Below are 19,772 nucleotides of genomic sequence, written 5' to 3'. Positions count from 1 at the left end.
TAGAAACAGTCTTTAAGATTCTATACAGAAATAAAACATCTTAAATGAATTACAGCATGGGTTCAGTAAGGAGAGAACCTAAATGACAGAAGTGTTCCATAGCAGACACAACTGAGGCCCTGAATGCTTGGAACAAAGTACCCAGTGTGTACTTAAATCTTTCCAGGCTTCTGATTGTGCCTGTCAGAAACTTATTCTAGAGAAGGTGCACCACAATGGCATCAGAGGGAAAACTGCTGATATTATAAAAACATTTGTTGAAAACAGATAGAAGTCCTTAAGAATAAAACACAATTTTAGTAATGTTGGAAAAAGTATCTACTCTGAATTTCTGGAGGTAAAGTACAGAATATCTCAGAGTCTGATACTATGACCCCTAGTATTTATCTTATACATAAATGACATACTTTCTGCTGTAAATGAAAAGGTGATCATGTTTGATGACAACACAATTCTATTAGTCTGTAGCGACTTGGCAAATGACTTGGACAGGAAAGCCAGTGAAGAAACAAAAATGCCAAAAAGTAATTTCAGATAAAATAACTTATTTATATATAAAAGAAAAATTTAAAACAAACAGAACTAACAATACAGAGGATTTTATTCTTAGCAATGGGGATGGAGACGTAGAAGAAGTGTACTGTAATAATTTCTTAGGAATAGATGAGAACAAAGTTCTGACTTGGGAAAACTATACTGATAATATCTGCACAAAGATAAGATCACTGTTTTATGGAGAAAACATCCTATACAGTGGTCATGCAAACCATACTTACATTATGGATGTTTCTTTCCACATGTAATGTACTGTATTCCAATTATAAGGGGAGGAGAAGCAGATGTTCATATTAATTGTATATTAAAACTTCAAAATCAAGCCACCAGATGCCAAGGGACTTCCATGAACATGGCACAAGTACTAAAGATAATTACCATATTTGCACCAAAAGCCTTAAAATAACGGACAGAGAGCCTATAAATGCACAAAGCTTATTTTATAACAGTCTGCTGCTAAGCATAACTATCATAAAAGACCAGATCATCCTCAAAATAAATTGATGGATCGCCTTATCTCCTTATGTTGGTATAAAGTGAAGGAACATTTACAGTAAAAATCATGGAAGAGACATAAATTGAAACTGAGGAATAGATTAAACAATTCCTTGTCAATATGCTTAGAGCACTAGGCAAATAGAATTCTGTCTTTGTTTTTGTAAACTGTAAAGAACTATACCGCTTTTTGTCTGTACCAAATAGTATGCTGTGTTATAAGTACATAAAAGCTAACAATGCTGCAGAGATGCTTTTATTATACAGTATTTTAGATTCTTAATGTTATATAATAGAACAAATGATGTTATGTGTACAGTGACATTGTTAACTCCGTACATCTGTTCAGCATATCAAAAGAAAACATCTGGTTTCCACCTTCACATTTCATTAAATTGTACAGTTGTACATATATATTAAACAACACTCATACAATGTAAACTGTCTAAGAACAAATAAATAAATAATGCACTCCAAGAGCAACACAAACACATACCAGCCAGCCCACAGCTGAATGTAGCTATAGTGTGAACACTATAATGTGACAGTTGGCCTTGACTGTAAACAAATAACAACCTAGATCGCCTGAAGGGAGAAGAGTTGTGCAGGGGAACATGCCCCACCTCCATCTCACAGTGCTGGCAGCCTACACCCCTGTTCTGTGCTTCTATAACAGCAGAACTGACGTATGATCAAAGGGATCACCAATCCCTTCTGGTGCTGTGGGAGTCATTCTTGAACCGCATGACAAACCAGGATTAGTCTCTGCACTCATTTCAAAATAAGAAAAGAAAGCTACACACAAAGCATAACTCAAAGCAGAGTAGAGTACACAAATCATTCGGTAATGGCTATGGTGCAATCACTTGCTGAAGTTGACAGTGTAATAAACAAGGCAATACAGATCCAACCTTATTTGGTATCTTTACACATCCATAGTTAAAACACCACCTCCCGTCTAAAACATTCACATTAAAGAGCCTGTATAACATGTGCTAAATGCTTTGCAGAAAAACACAAGTTTGAAAGCTGAACAATCTTCATCAAACCTGTTCTTATGTACCTATCTACCACTCAGTCCTCCTTGAATAAGTTGGGTGCTTTTATTTTTTATACCATTATAAGTATAAGGGGTAGTCAAATTAAAATGAAATAGACAGAAAAAGTGAGTAAACTGTTTGTTATTTCAAAAGTAATCACCATAACTATTAACACATTTATTCCACTACGAGACAACACATTTAGTGCATTCATGGTAAATGTTTACAGTTGTCTATTGAACCATGAATGGACCCAAGCTCATATCTCTTCATCCTACGCAAATTGATGGCTGTGAACATCTTTTGTCCAGGCTCCAAAAATATGGAAATTGAATGGGGAGAGACCAGAACAGTGTGGAGAATCTGTAAGAGCTTCCCAGCAAAACACCAGTAGCGTATTCGATAAAACCTTAGTTATATGGGGGCCCATTCATATGTTGGCAAGGTTGTTTTTGAGGAATGTTACTGAATGTGATGTCCTGTAAATTATTTGCAAGCTCAAATAATTAAATATATTCCAATGCCTGAAATAGCATAACATCTTGATCACTTAAATAATGCAGAAATGAATCAATAAAACTATTGACACATATAATAAACAGTTCACTTGGTCAGCAGACTTTCCATAACCTTTTCAAACCCTCTGAAATACAACCAGTGTATAATTCATTCCATCTCTCCCCTCTACATTGTTGGATGAAGGAACTTCTGATTGAAAACACTGAATTGGTATCAATATTTGTTACTGTTGTAATTAATTACACCTGCTACAGCATGATAATTAAAGGACATTTATTTTCTTAACTTCTTGTTTTTATACACAGTATTTAATAAAGTAATGGGTGAAAATAGTGGTGAGAAAGCAAGAGAAAATTCCGTAAAATCTCACTACCAAAATTTTGGATTGCCTCTCATAAAAGTGATGCTGGCAGACAGAAAGTTGCAAATCATTTACAAGAAACTAGAGAGAAAGAAAGCTCAAGTCAGGTGTGAAATAATAGGTACACCAGAATGGCAATGCAAAAGATTGACACTACTTTCAATGCCTGCATCTATTGACACCCTGTCATCACTGTAATCTGAATAAATATTTTGTGTAAACTAATAGTGTGGTGCACATCATTATTCAGAGCTCAATACAAATGCGTTATGACCTGTGTACATATAGAAGTTTTTAAAGGCTCAAAAAGTCACATAAAAATGTTGCTTTCATATTCACATCATCAGCATACAATTCAATCCCTAATTGTATTTATCTATCTAACTGCACCTTTTTCTATCTCCCATAATATGAACTGAACTTACTATAGAATTTCTTTACTCTTTGTCTCATACTAACTCATATATTTCCTGATCAGGAACGATAAAGGAAATTATTATCTTGTGTATCAGTGCAGAACCATTTCCCTCTGAAAGAAACATTTACTCCCTACACTGGTTTTAACTAAGTACTAGTACATAATGCAGAAATAAAATGCAATGCTGAAATTAATACAATAATTATAAATAAAATGAACTACCTACATGAATGGCACTGTAAAGCATTCACTTGTGCTTGTCTCTTTAAGGAGAACATGTGGAATTCCAGTGTGCCACATAACATAAAACTTTTTGTGTCCTTATTTAGTAGTTTAAGAGTTTCTTGTACAGATCAACAAATTTTTCATGCACTGACAACAAACATTATATTTGAGTTTAAACAAACAAAAAAAAGTAGCAAATCTAACAAGTTTTCTGCACATCACAGTGCTTAGATGACAGTTGAAAAATATATTTATACTGGATCACCTTCCATTAAAAACAGTGCTTCAGGCATCAAAAATAGTGAATTCCACATTGAGTGGCTCAGAAGGATGTAGGAGAAGAAGATGAGTGCGATAGTTATCAGGGCGACTGAACCGCTTGCCACAAAATGGACAGCTGAACTGGTTTCTGGAAAATCCACACTCATAACGTATATGCCTGTTAAGTGTGCATCGCGCCTTGTATAATCTTCCACACTTGTTACACTCAAAGCCATTGTCTGATGTCGCTGGCCCAAAACCTGCATGACAGGAAAAAAAACTTTTTCCCCATGACAATGTAAATAGTAGTCATGTCTAATCACTGCTCTTCAGTTTAATAGCTCAAACCTATAGTAAATTGTTACAATACATGCACAATTAAAATGCTAAAGCAACAAATTTAAATGTTTATAAAAAGAATGCTTCAAAAGGTAAAGTCAATACATAATTAATAGCTCTTCAAAATTCTTCTCATATGCCCATATTATTTCAATGACTGCATATTTTTTCAAAGCAATAAAAATATAAACACTCAAAACAGTGAATAAAATGCTCACCTAGGAAAAGACCTGAAAACATATGAGAACAAGTAGAAAAAAGGGTTTTGCTATCTCAAAAAATAATAAAGCACTGAGAAAAATTGAACTGCGCTTTCTTTAGTTACATGGAGATGGAAAGAAATAAGTGAAATTAAGGAAGGGAAAAATGTGATACAAACAACTGGTGTCACTACAACACAACACAAAAATTACTTATTGTGTAATGTGTTAATGTCAAGGGGAACAAAAGAGAACTTCAATGACGAGATCATATAAAGACCTACATTATCATTCATTCACTATCAGGACAGTCCAACAAGCATCTGCTAAGCATTCAGCCTTTTTGAACATTTGATTAATTCAAATATTTTGTTTAAAATTAGGATTCCTCATAATGCTAAGAAACAACTGATTAATATACAATTGCTAACATCATACATGCTTAATTGGATGATGGTACTATGTTATACCCTACTGTTCATATCATACTCCACATACACAGTTCAAGGGATGATACGGGCACTCAGGTACCTGTTACCATACAATGAAGTTCCACTGTGCATTGAATTAATAGTGGATAGAAAGCAAAAGCATTTCATCTGTTATAAACATTCAATATCAGTTACTTAGCTTAAATGTCTTCATACAAGATGGTTGCAGGACCTCGGCCTTTCAGTGTAAATGTTAAAATCAAAATACCTCCAGCTGTTTAAATTTCCAGACCTCAGCCTCTCAACATAAATGTTAAATCAAAATACCTTCAGCTGTCTAAATTTCCAGTTTTATCTTATTTGTGCAACTAGTTTCAATATTACATTACACCACCTTCAGGCCCCCTGACTGATGTGTAGGAAGAATCTACCTCTTACACAGCTGAAGTAGAGGCCAGCATTTGGTTACTGGTATCTGTAGATTCCTTCTTAATACAGAAATCCCTCTGATTATCACTTTCCAACAATGCTAGCCCCTGTTTTGACTCTGTAAGATGGTGGAATTCTTCCTAAACATTGGTCAGGGGGCCTGAAGATGATGTAATGTGACACTGAAACTGGTTGCACAAATAAAATAAAATTGGAAATTTAAATGGCTGAAGGTGTTTCAATGTGACACTTTATTTTATATAAGTTTCACATCAACACATTTATATATTTATTCATTCATTATTTCAGCATTCACAAAAGAAGTCACCATCAGTGCAGCAAAAATAGTTATTTGTACTGTGCACTAATGACTTTGATTAAAGCTGTTCACAAATCAAAGAGAAAAAAATACATAACACATTATTTGACTTGCATCATTAATAATGCTCAAAGCCAGACAACAAAGAAAATATCAGAAGTTTAGGGAAATCAGGCTACTGAAATTTCCACTGTCCCTTGAACCTGTCACTATCTTCCTTAATATGGTTATTGTAGCAATACATAAAGATTATGTTATTTTAGCCATACACACAAACATGTGTGGTAAGTTAACAGTCATTCCACAGTGCTTCATTGAAATTGTCAAATGATAAGAACATCAACAAATTAATTAATTAACTAATGAACTGATTGAATTTTTCTTAACTTCTATGTGAAAACTGTAAAAAACTAGAATGAAAATCAGGTGCCACAGCTTCAAAGCAAAACACTTTTTGAAACTTTACTTTAATATAATGAATTTAGCAAATAACATCTTTCAGTTACTGAACTGTTTCCTTGTTACTAAATAATGACAACAGTTACACATAATAAAAAACAAGAAACTGCACGAAAAAATCATGCACTTACTGTGATGTGTAAAATCATCAATAGCTCCTTAAATCATCACATAAATGGTAAAAAGAAATGAAAGGTTTCACTTGCTGTTGTTCATTTATTTAAATGTCTGCCCGCTTAGCTGAGTGTTAACATGCTTGCTTCCCGTGCAGCGGGCCTGGGTTCGATTCCCAGCTGGGTTGGAGATTTCCTCCCCTTGTGGACTGGGTGTTGTGTTGTTCTCATTATCATTTCATCCTCCTTACCAGCATGTGAGTCACCCAATGTGGCGTCGACTGAAATAAGACTTGCACTTGGCGGCCAAACTACCGTGGATGGGGCCTCCCGGTCAACAATGCCATTCGATCATTTCATTTCATTTCATTCATTATTTAAATTTACTTACTTATCTATTCATTTATTATTATTAATACTTGAGGCAATACCAAACGAATATCCCTTGGATGCTGGCAGCAGTGTTATATCACAAAATTGTCAAACAAGCTTCATCCATATTCTAATATTTAATTTGCTAACATCATTCTACTTCTTATTTATTTATGTTTTATTTTACATAGAAAAAATCAGTTCATGTTCCCCCTCCTGTGTCTAATAAGGCATTCTCCATCAGGTTCTCTTTACATACAATGTGACACTGAATAGAAATATTTAATAACTGTTTCAATAATTTTAAACATAGTGATAGTGATGGATGTAAATGTCAACAATTGTGACAGTCATGTTATGATAAATTTAGTTAGAAAACCTAATCTCTGTCAACATACTTTAACGACATCAGTCTCTTGTTCATATACATGAACAATGAAACTGTAAAGGAGAAACAAAATGACTATTTTAAATGCCACAATGACAATGAAAGAGGAAAGCATGAGATATTACACCAATTCAGAACAGAACTAGCTAGACAGGGTTAAACACATCCATTTTAACATTACAACTTACATCCAAACAGCATTAACTGGAGCAAGAAAAAACAATAGTCATGCATAGGTATTCATTAAGCAGATACTGTACGCCTTTTCTCCACAATTATTTTATAATTTATTCACATCTTTAATAGTTGTTAGAGCCTAGAAGCTACATGATATGCAAATTAATGGAAACTGTCTCCAAATTTTGTTAGGTGTACAAAGTGCTTTTAGAATCCTACTGCATCCTTGGAGTGCCTGTAACATGAACCAAGTGAAAAAAAAACCTTTTCCAATAGGAATTCATTTTTGAGAACATACTGTTCCCACACAACAAGAAAAAACATGTAAGGAATTTGTTGGGCGTAAGAGTGATAGTAATCCATTGTGACACAATGATAACACAGTATTTATTGTGGTAATAATGATCTATACTAATCATTTTTGCACTAATGCAATGGGGTGCAGATCATCAACAGCAGAAGAGATAAAGAGCCCAAAATGTGACAAGTGTGTACTGTAAGCTGCAGTCCAAACTGTTACATGCACCTGCAATGTGATTTTATCAGATCTTTCCTCAAAGAGTGTAAATCACAGGTGACAACACCAAGCCTTGCACTTCGCATGACATACTAATTACCTGGTAATCATCACCCAAATAATTCGGTGCTCCCATGTCAACTAGGCCTACCTAGCAGTAAGACCTCCTTGAGCATTGCACATCTATATGACCACTCTGGAATTCCCATATAAGTGCCTGGCAGAGAGGATCCAGGATCCATCGAACTTCAGACTATTTCTCAATGAATACTCAAATCTTCCCATGCAAGCTCTGATTTTCCTAATTTTATTATGATGATCATTTCTCCCTATATACGATGGCATCAACAAAATATTTTCAGTTAGAAGAGGATGTTGGTGATCGAAATTTCATGAAAAGATCTTGCCACAGCAAAAAAGCCATTGTTTTAATGATTGCCACACAAACTTATGTATCATGTCCATGACATTAATGCACAATGAGCAGCCCTTTTTTTAACTTTTCCAACTTCTTCCCTCAATCTGGTACCAATTCCATAGTGCACAGTAATAATCAAGAAGAGGACAGACTAGTTAGTGGACGATCTTTAGTAGACCTGTTGCATTTTCTAAGTGTTCTGCCAATAAAATGCAGTATTTGGTTCACCTTTTCCACAACATTATTTATGTGATAATTCCAATTTAAGTTTGATTATCAACAATATTATGAAAAGGATAGATTGCTACTCACCATAAAGAGAACACGTTGAGTTGCAGACAGGCGCAATGAGAAGACTGTTATAAGAGGTAAGGCTATAAAATAATGGGACTATTACTGTAAAACATTTTATTTCAAATATATATATATATAATTAGTTATTGTCACACTAATATACTCTCTCCATATATGCACCGCCACATGCAATTTTTCCATTGATGGAAACAGTGCTGGAAGTTTTCTTATGCGAGCTACTCAATGACAAGTGCCGCTTTTTCTTTCACTGATTCAGTGGACTGAAATCTTATTTCTTTTAAGGCATATTTCACCTCTAGAACAGATAAAAGTCACATGGCACTAGCTCAGACAAATAAGATGTGTGGTCTAACACTGGGATGCTGTACTTCACTAGAAACCCCTTAACAAATAATGCGGTACAAGCTGGTGCATTGTCTTGATGCAGAACCCATGACTTGTTCTTCCACAATTTGGGTCTTAGAGTTGAATAAAAACCTCAAGATAGTAACATTGATTACCAGATCGACTTCCAGAAACCCAGTGAAGGTACACTATGCCATGACTATACAAGGGCTGTTCAAAAAGTAAGGTGACTTTTCAAATTGTGCAAGCAATGTACATTTCATTATCAATCTTTTTTCTTATGCTGGTACACATGTCCTGAACATATGTTCGTAGTTTCAAGTGAACAGCATGCTTCGTTTGTTTTTGACAGATAGGTTGGATGTGTTCTAGTGTGCTCGGTAATTTTTGATTATTATAAAAAATGGGACAAAGAACTGGCATAAAATTTTGCGTGTAAAATGGAATCAAGTGCTCTAAAACACTTGAAATGTTGCCAGTGGGACATGGTGAGTAAAGTAAAAAAGATGTTTATAAGTGGTACAAGCTCTCCCAAGATGGCCAAGAAGTTAAAATGACGAACCTTGCTCTGGACTCCCCAGCACTCCAACAATAGACAGTAACATTGAAGCTGTGAAGAGAATTATTAAATTACTGTAAGAGAAGTTGCAAAGGATGTTGGCATATCAGTTGGCTTGTGTCATGCAATTTTTTCAGATGTTTTGGGCATAAGGCATGTGTCAGTGAAGCTTGTTCCAAAACTTCTCAATTTTGATCAGAAGAACCGTCACATGAGCATCACTCAAGCGCTCTTGAAAGACGTCAGTGATGATCCTGATTTGCTCAGAAGGGTCAGAACTGCTGACAAAACATGGGTTTATGGTTATGACATTAAAACCAAAGCCCAATTGTTCCAATGGAAGCATCCCGGAGAGCCAAGATCGAAAAAAGCATACCAAGTTCAATCAAATGTCAAAGTTTTGCTCGCTGTTTTTTTCAATTACCATGGCAAAGTGCATCACGAATTTTTGCCTCGAGGTCATACAGTCAACAAGGAGTATTACCTTGAAGTTCTGCACCATTTGTGAGAGTCAATATGCAAAAAACATCCGGAATTGTGGAAAAACAATTCATGGATTTCACAACACCAATGTACCTGCTCATTTGTCATTGCTTGTGAGAGATTTTTTGGCCAAAAACAACAGGGCAATCTTGCCTCAGCCACCATATTCACCAAATTTGGTCCCCAGTGACTTTTTCCTGTTCCCAAAACTGAAGAGACCTATGAAAGGATGAAGATTTTCAATGATTGAGGAAATAAAAACTGCATCGCTGGAAGTATCAAGGCTGTACCAAAAAGTACTTATGAGAAGTGCTTCGAGGATTGGAGGAAGCATTGGCACAAGTGTATTGTATCTGATGGGGATTACTTTGAAGGGGACAACATGAGTATTGATGAATAAATAAGTATTCTTTCATAAAAATACAAAGTCACCTTACTTTTTGAACACACCTCATACACCAAACAAAACTATCACCACCACCCTCAATCTTGATTTGTTCATCCAAGTTTTTTCACTCTCGGTGAAGTTTGCCCCTCCCAATGCATGGAGTGGTGCTTAGTTTCTGAATCATATGTGAAAAACCAAGATTCATTTATATGCTGTCACTCTTTCCAAGTAATTAGGATCACTTTCAGTGGAAAGTGTCAGTACAAATTTTTGTACAAGCTTCTATTTTTTTGATGATGAGAATTTTCAGCACCAGTTTTGCACACACTTTTCTCATATTTAATTGTTTATGTAAAATTTGCCTAATGTATTCTTTGTCGAATCTTACAGTTTCAGAAATCAATCGAATACTCAACTGATGGTCAGATTAAATCAGATTACTTACTTTTTTGATATTTTCACCCATTTTTTATGTTGAAGGGTGGTCTAAGTGTGAATCATTTTAACACCTTCCCTGCCATCTTGAAAATGCTTGAAATACTCAAAAGCTCATAGTCTTCACCACACACTTCTTTTAATGAAAGGAGCAGTTTTTCCAACTACATGTGAAACTTCACAACAGTTTGTTTCTCAATTGTTACCTCTGTCATTTTGCCAGAAAAACAAAATAACAGCTCTTATTCAAACTAAAGCCACAGACACACTGCTTTGTCTACAAACACCAGAGATCCCACATTCAACTGAAAAGCCTTGACACTTTACAGCTATTGGTCATTCATTTTTGTCACAGCCATACCTATTCTGTAACAGCATATGTCCCATTATGTTTTATAGCCTTGAATATTGAACAGTCAGCCAAAGCCCTCTTCACTTAAGAAATCACACACAGACATTCACACAAGCAAGCACATCTCATTCACACATGATGGTGGTGGCCAGAGGTGGCAGTCTTTTGTGCATGAGGTGTACCTGCTTGTATGAAAGTGTGTGTGTGTTTTCTTTTCTGAAAAAAGAAAAAAGCTCAATATTTAACAGTCTTTTTGTTGTGCCTGTCTGCAATTCAAAGTGTCACCTTTATGGTGAGTAGCATTCTATCCTATTCATAATATTGTTATCCAAATTACATTGTTTGCAACTGTAGTCCCAGGGTATTCAGTTGAGTTGACAGTCTTTACATTTGGGTGATTCATCATGTAACCAAAATTTAATGGGTTCCTTTTAGTTCTCATGTGGATGACCTCACACTTTCTATTATTTAGAGTCAAATGCCACTTTTTGCATCATGCTGATATCTTGTATACATCGTTTTGCAATTGGTTTTGATCTTCTGATTACTTTACTATATGAAGTCAGGCAGAGAATTAGATTTTAATTCTCAAGCCTCAAGTTTCAGAGTAAATGATTTCAGAAGTTGACAGAGAAAGGAGAAATTTTTACCAAAAAATCTGATGAGATGTTAGTCTTAGGTAGTACAGTAACTGAAATTTTCTCTGATATGAAAAATTTGTCTTGTAAGTTGAGATGTTGGAGGAAGGATAGTAGCCTGTGTGCGATAGTCTCAGATGTGCTTAGTGTCTGCATTCCAGTCATCCTTCATCTGATGGGGATGAATGAAATGATTCATCAAAATGTGCACAAAATAGATTTATAAATCTGGCAAGAAACCTAAAACATATCTTCCATCAGTTACACAACTTAACTTAAAAAATTACAAGCTTTGTTCAGTTTCCAGGTCCTCTCACTCTTAGTTGTCCTTGCCATCTGAACATCATTTTGTTACACAGAACTGTAGTGAATTCAGGTACTTTCCTTTCTCCGACTGCTCAACTTACACAGACAGATTTTTGATATCAGAAAACTTCAGTTACTGTTCTACCTAATCCTAACTTCTCAACAGATTTTCTGGTACAAATTTCTCCTTTCCCTGTCAGCTTCTGAAATCATTTATTCTGGAACTCAAGGCTTCGAAATCAAAATGTAATTCTGTATCTTCCTGGTAAATGGATTTTTATTTCAGCACAATAACTGACTCAGCTAAAGCATGTTGTAAAAGTTATCTGATGTGTTCACACTTGAGCAGTGTAGTATTAGCAATGATTGGTATAAGCAAGAAAGCTCCTGATGGTCATGGTGCAGCAGTTCATCAAAATATTATGGTCATTTGACACAGTTGAGAATCTCCAGCCCCAACTAATGAGACATTAAACAAAATCAGCCCTCAAAAACGATGAGAAGTTACCATGCCAAATTCATGTACAGTACTCCTTTTGAGAACATATCCCTCTGTTATATTGAAAGTTTGATAGTCACATAAGCATTTTTTCAAGTGCAGTTTGTAATGTCAGGAGTTGACCCTGTAATCGCTACTCATAGGAACTCCCAGTTTTTCCAATAATATTTTCAGCAAACAGCGCTCTTATGCTGATACAGTAATGAAAATGATACCTTGTCTCTTCTCTTGTTCTATATTTTACATAAATTAATTGAATCCTACAAGTGATGTCATGAAGATATATAAAATAAAACAGAATAAGCTATGTCTTCTATACTTCATTTCAGTGTTTTTACATTTCAGTACAAGCAGAGGACACCAGTATCCAACAAAACCCTCTGCATTTGTGCCACATCCTATTACAATAAAAACTTGAGCTTTTGTCAGTAACCATCATTCATCTTCTTCAGGAAGAACTGATTGTCATTATGCTGCCAGATGCTGCTGTCAATGTCTGCAATGTTAGTGCTGCTCATTGGAATGTAAATTATTGTTGCATATTCTAGAGTCTACGGCCTCTCTGCTGGTAGTCCAATAGGTTGGTACATGGAACAAGGTTTTTGTTTCATCAGACATAATTTTACGTGCAGTTTTGAAGTTGAACACAGCAGCCGCTGATTTTTTTTAAATTACAATTTTTAATTGTCCATTGATATCCTGCTCAACACAATGTCCCACTGGTTCTTTACCAAGATCTCGAATGGCGAAGTAATGTCTGATCAGGAGCTAAGATTTCTTGTGATTTAATCTCGCTCACCTTGTTATTTCAGCACACTCACAAACCTAATCTGATTGATCTTCTTTTCTCAAAGTGCTGCAGTTACTGCTGGAAGTTAAGAGCACAAATCCAACATCTAACTCTCAAAATAAATGCAAGACTTCATAATAACAAAGTCTCGTATATTGTACTCTTGTTTATAATAACTGTGCCTTATAAAGCTGTTACATTATTTGAAACATTGCAAAAACATTGATAAGGACAAAGTCCCAAAAAATTCTGTCTTAATTAACAGATTCCAATTGAGTTTATCCATATAACAAGTTTCATCTTGCCCCCGAGATGTCACAGGCATAGTCACAGTCGCTCTTCCTCTATGGTGCACACCATATCTCCAAGGCAGGAACTAATAACATGGAACACACTTCTCGACCAGTAGGTACCACAAACGCGGTACGACGTTTACCGTCACCCAGGCTGCAGATACACTGCGTCCATTTCTCTCATGTCACATGTGCATAAATAAAACATGTGTCCAAACAGTAGGTTATCTAAATCATTACAAAACTAAACTTTTTAAGGTGGCAATCATCATTCATTGGTTTGAAAAATGCTTGTTACAGAAACTGATTTAGTTTCTTCCACAATTACATCAAATGTTGCTAATTCCATGGAGCCTTATGTCAAGACTATCCTTAACCAGGCACTGCATTTACCTTATTTTCTTGGGTGGTCAAAAAATAGATCTTAGGTCTTGTCCATCATGACTCTACCTGTTTTGCTGGATGTTGTCTCTCGGCAAACAAAATTCAGAATTTGCTAAGCATTGCCCCATGAATAAACAGAGAATTCTCTTTGATGAAACAAAAATCTTGTCCCAAGCATCAACATACTATGACTCTGGCATCAAAGAAGCTGCCAAGAGTGGAACATGCACAACATTAACCAGGATAATGGCTGCAATGCTAGTGGTACATGGAAGAGGGCTCTCGACATTGAGAGAATACAGACAGATTCACAAAGTGGTTTATGTTCCAACTGGTAGCTTCTAGCATAGCAGACAACCTCTGGCAGTAAAAAGACAGTCAGTTTTGTTCCATAAAAAGACTAATATCCTCAAATGCTTGAATAACTATTCCAACTTAACACAGCAAGAAAACTGACAATACATGTATTTTACGCAACATTGTCACCATGAGAAACTTGGTTCTCACACCCTTTCTTCATAAGAATAAGATTGGTTATTCTAATAGTTAATGCTGTACTCTTACATTATATATATAGTATTAGCAGCTAATGGTTACTGGAGATCACCCCGAGTACAAAACATTTACATTAAATTCTGTAAATACTGGTTCTTTCATTTTAAGTTGATTCAAGCCCATTTCTACAGGACATTGTAACAGATTAGTCACACAATGTGGCCAAAACTCTTCACATATGCTCTCATGATAGGCCTGTCTGGGAATAAAAGTCCAAATGCAATACATAATTGTCAGAGAAGTGCGTCTGCCAGAATGAATAAATGGAGAGAGAATTGAGTGAACATTTCATATTGTTTAAATGAGAAACAGTGATCTGATTATTACCATTACCAAATGTTTTATTCAGTCACAATTGCACAAGATAATATGCACATTCCTGGTGCCAGTTGGTTATAGCCATCTTCTGAAGACACTAACTGTCATAATGTGATTAGTCAAAATGCAGCAAAACATCAACAGACTATACAACAGCATTTCAACACACTTTGGTACAGATGATACAAACAACAAATAATACATGCACCACAAACATAAATTTTTTCCAACACACAAAAACAGTACAGATTATAAAAATTATTAGATATAAGCAAATCATCTCAAACTGTAGACCTATTTCATTCTTCTACATATTTAAAATAATTTGAAATAGTAACCTGTAAAAGTATTAACAACCTATTTTTGTGAGCATATATTACTACCAACATCTCAATTAGGATTCAGCAAAGGGTCCACTACAGAAAAGTTATATGTGACCTAACAAATGGCAAACCTGCAAAGCTAAAGAAGAAAAATTATAGTGTTGGCAATATATGAGAAGGCTGGCTTATGGCTTCAATTTTATGGACTGTAAAATACTAGATGGAAAACTAAAATGTCATGGCATCCCTCCTGCACAAATAATATTACCTTCATTACAGAAATCAGAGGGTTATGTAGCTACCAAAGAAGTGAAACTAAATTCAGACTGGAGGAACGTAAAATTAAGTCACACATTGTTGTGTGCTCAGTTGAGTCATGTTTGTAATTTATGTAAGAGTTGAATTTGGCAGAAAAGGGTATGGGTGCACATGTGTCAGATTTATCACCTGACAGAAGCTCTGGAGAGAAATAGACTGAAATGGTTTGGCTGTGTTAAACGAATGGAAAAAGGAAGAGCTCTGGAATGGACAAAGTCTGGAAGAAGACCGGCTGGAAGACCACACACACTGGGGACAAGGTGAAGGATGATGCTAATTGAAGAGCACTAGAGTGGAAGGAAATGCTGAATGATAAACCAGGGGAGAAAAGAGAAGATTGGAAGACACTTTGTGAATGACTTCCACACTCAGAAACATTTCGGGAATAAGAAGAAGAAGAAAAGGATGAAGAAAAATAAGGAGATCGAAAAGTAAAAATGAGATGGGGGAAAACACAAACACATATACGCAAGATGCACTCTGTTCTCATATTTCTTTAAATGTATTATTTTACTTCACAAAATATTTGAAGGTAATGTCTAATCAAATTTAAGTATTGGTACTAACAAATTCTATGCATCTTCATTTTTGAACCATTATTATCTGAGCAACATAATCAATATCACTCACGACAGAAAAGCTACCCACCATAGCTCTATTCACAGAGCAAGGAAAAATCACTATCCACCATAACACTGAAATACAATTTATGGATCACTATCCGCTTAGGATCTGTACACACATAAATTAACCAAATGACCAGGCTGCTCTTAGTTGTGTGCTCACTAAGTGGGAATAACAAGATATGGTACCCACTGTTACAGATTTTTATCACCACTCAATTTAATGGTAAAAGAACTGCCAGCTCCCCACTGTTGCAAGTACTGAATTGTAGAGACTACATTGAAATTCATTACAAACTTTTATGGTTCAAGTTGTAACATAAAATGTGTTGTCTTATACATTTTTAAAGTTTGGACAACTAGATAGAACAAAATTTCATGACACACATGGTTCATGGACTGGAAAATCTATGTTGTGCTCAATGTGGAAGCTGAAAACCTAATACTGCAACAATGGCATAAAAATTAATACACAGTTACATATGAATGGCTTTAACAGTAAAACATGCATTGAAACATATTTCAATGAATGGCCTACATTGTTTGATGCAAGGGTATATCAACATTGATTTTTAGGCAAGCTGTGTTCAGTGCAATACTCCCTGCTGACAATATTGTCACATAAATTCATAATAATACACAGCAGCCCCATAATCAAACAGAATATGTAAATAAATCACTTGTCCCAATTTGTAATATATAAAATGTGGTTTACTAAAATAGAATTATGTTGAATTCAATCTTCAAACTTTTGAAACTACACAAATGTTATGCCAATGATCTATTTTTTTTTAAAAGTAGATAGTAAACCTGCAGGGCTCCTGCCATAGTGGGACCTGTAGTGTGTGCCATATGGATAAACAACTTCTGTGTGTGATCAGCAGGCACTTACATCCCTTGAGCCACATTGCAGAGCATACTCAGTAACTGCATACTGGATGTCCCCAAAACAATGATTTTCTTAAGCCAAACAATAAAACGAGATTGTCTCTCTGTCATATCCTCCCCACACCTCCTCCACTTAATCTAAGTTAACATTCTTTTTTTGTTTTATTATATTTCTCTCTCTCTTTCTGCTTTCCCATAGTTCTTTGACTTCTACACTCTCTGACACCACCTCTTTTAACTTAGTATCTTGTTGTCCTCACAGCATGTTTGGGTCTACATCTACACGGTTACTCTGCAATTCACACTTAAATGCCTGGCAGAGGGTTCATCGAACCATTTTCATACTAATTCTCTACCATTCCTCTTTTTTAAATTTTAAATTTCCGTATCCTACTTTACACCTCAAGGCAGAACTAATACTTTCATAACCTAGGAACAGTTGTCCCCCCCTCCAAATGTGTCCATCAGCAGGATGGTATTCCACCTCATGAAGGTACGAACTGGCCAGCCATTCTCTCTCTTTGTGAGATGATCATCACATTTTTCCAAATTACTGTACACTGAAATTTTTCTCTCTTCTTAATTGACCTGCATTTCTCTTTCCCCTTCCCAGCACGTTGTACAACAATGACACTTCGTCCCTAATACACTCTGACATTCCCATGATCCATGGGTCTGTTACACGCTATATCTCTTTTGCTTATAATATTACACTTATTGCTAGGTGTATATTTTCATCATTATTCATATTACATGGTGTTCACTAATTGATTCATCCTCATGGTTTATGCTTTTATCTATTTTGCCTTCATATCCATCCTTTTACTTGTTGAGCTATCTTCAATGGCTTTTTATTCTGTTACTTGCATTTCCTGTATTAACGTATCAAAACTTCCTTTGGACTACTCCTTTTACTGTGTTCATATACTGTGTGGCTTCGTGTTCCGTATATATCACCACCATTACATTCACACTTTAATCCGCTCATTCACTTGTCAATATCTTTTGTGATATATGTTTCTCCCAAGGTTAAACTGCTAACACTTCTTACATAAACTAACAAAAATAATGGAGAACAAACAACAGTAAAATTTTTATTGCTATTCAACTTTATCATTTCCACAGGAAACAGCAGCCCAAAATGAAGATACAACCATATAAAGGCATGTCGAATACCTGCTGTAAACATTACAACAAAATAATTTATGCAGACAGAAAGAGGAACACTCATAGTCTTCCAGAGGTTGAAATTCTTCCATCTAGAAAAAAAGAAAAGAAAAGTACATGGGAAATGAAATTTTGTGAAGGATTGGCAAGGAATGACACTCAGGAAATTAGTCCAAATGAAACATCATCAAAGTCATTCCATTACCTGTAGTTTTAACATTTATATGTGACTTATTGATAGAACAATGTACGTTCTCTTTTACACTGGTTCATATGCTCATCTTTTTAGTTTACTAATAATCTGACTCTCTAATGACATTCATGTTTTTTGCATGTATAGTTAATAAGGGTGAAAGCAAATCAACTTGATAATCACTCTCATGCCATCTCTAAATGCATCTCACAGTCATTATCCCCTGTACTGAGGAATTATATATTAAAGTATTGATTTTTTAGACTTGCTTATAAAGGCATTGACAACGTATGTATATTTCACACAATCTCAAAGCATTAATTATGTACACATGAAGGTGAAAAGCATAATAACCAAAATGTGTCAGTGAATAATCCACTAATTCACATGGAACAATGTCTGTGACGGCCAGCAATATGTCTCTGAAGACTGGTTTTCTGCTTACTTTGGTATGGGCAAACAGGACACTGAAACTGTGGTTCTTTACCACATTCAAGTCGTAAATGACGCTGCATATTTGTCTTCCATGCATAGTTCTTACCACATTGTGGACATGGAAATTTAAGAAATTCTGCAGACTGTGGATCGCCTCGGAACTGTGGCTGTGCTGAAAAATAGTAGGAGGGAAATGAAGGCATTAGACATCTTTTGAAAAAAAAAAAGGAAGTTATAAATAAACAGTTTTGAGAAACAAGAACTTTACTTGCGTAAGTTCCACCAACACATAAAAACAAATGTATACATTTCTTATAATGATTTAAACATTACTCGGGTTACAACACATTCAATGTTTTTTCCCACTGGATACAAAGCAGACTGGGGCCTTAACGCAACCAAATGTCTCAGCTAAGATGCACAGTATTTCATATTACATGTTATTTTGTTTGCCACATTTATGTTCTGGTTGTTATAATTAACTGAAAATACACCATAAATATTCAGATACACAAGATTTCTTTCCAGACTTTACAGGTCATGGATATAAATTTCTTACAGTGAGGTATGATATGAAAAGGATAGACAAGTCAAGGAGGAGAAAAAAGTTTATATCAGACTTGTAAGAGAGAAGTCAATTGTCTGCATTCTAAAATCACAAAACACAGCCACCTTATAGGAATCATGAATGTTGTACATTATTTTCCTATAAATTGATACACATAAAGTGATTACCTAAATCTTCAGAAAATTCTGCAAGTGAGAGCACCTAAAGTCACATATACTTTTATTACCCGACGTTTTAATACATTAACTTCAGACTTCCATTATCTTATGTAGACCAGAGTTGCAAGGTCACAATACTCTGTCTCATCAGATGATAATGAAAAGATGATAGCATATTCATGATGCCACATATATTTGCATATTTCACTAACCTGAGTAACAGTCATGGTCAACACATAGTTCCATTCAGGTTTCATGGAACTGAAACCTTGCAGGTTTGCAAGACATTTGAACCAGTGGGGTGTGGCACAAGAATATCATCTAACATACAATACTTTGTTAAGTAATCCTTACAACAGCACAAAAATTTCAGTTACTTAATACACATACTTCTTGTGAGGTA

General features: G+C 35.3%; 1 protein-coding gene across 1 annotated transcript in view; it reads right to left on the bottom strand.

Annotated features, from left to right (window-relative positions):
- Positions 1–18,818, bottom strand: part of LOC124607295 (longitudinals lacking protein, isoforms A/B/D/L-like) — a 48,808-nt gene extending 29,990 nt beyond the window's left edge. The window contains exon 1 of the mRNA XM_047139587.1: positions 18,654–18,818. Within this exon, the coding sequence (XP_046995543.1) occupies positions 18,654–18,723 (70 nt within the window). The 5' untranslated portion in view covers positions 18,724–18,818. The remainder of the gene's footprint in view (positions 1–18,653) is intronic.
- Positions 18,819–19,772: the final 954 nt, after the last annotated feature.

This window comes from Schistocerca americana, chromosome 3, assembly GCF_021461395.2.
Source record: "Schistocerca americana isolate TAMUIC-IGC-003095 chromosome 3, iqSchAmer2.1, whole genome shotgun sequence".
Lineage (NCBI taxonomy): Eukaryota > Metazoa > Arthropoda > Insecta > Orthoptera > Acrididae > Schistocerca > Schistocerca americana.
Note: the sequence above shows the minus strand (reverse complement) of the source record. Positions and strands in the feature narration are given on the sequence as shown.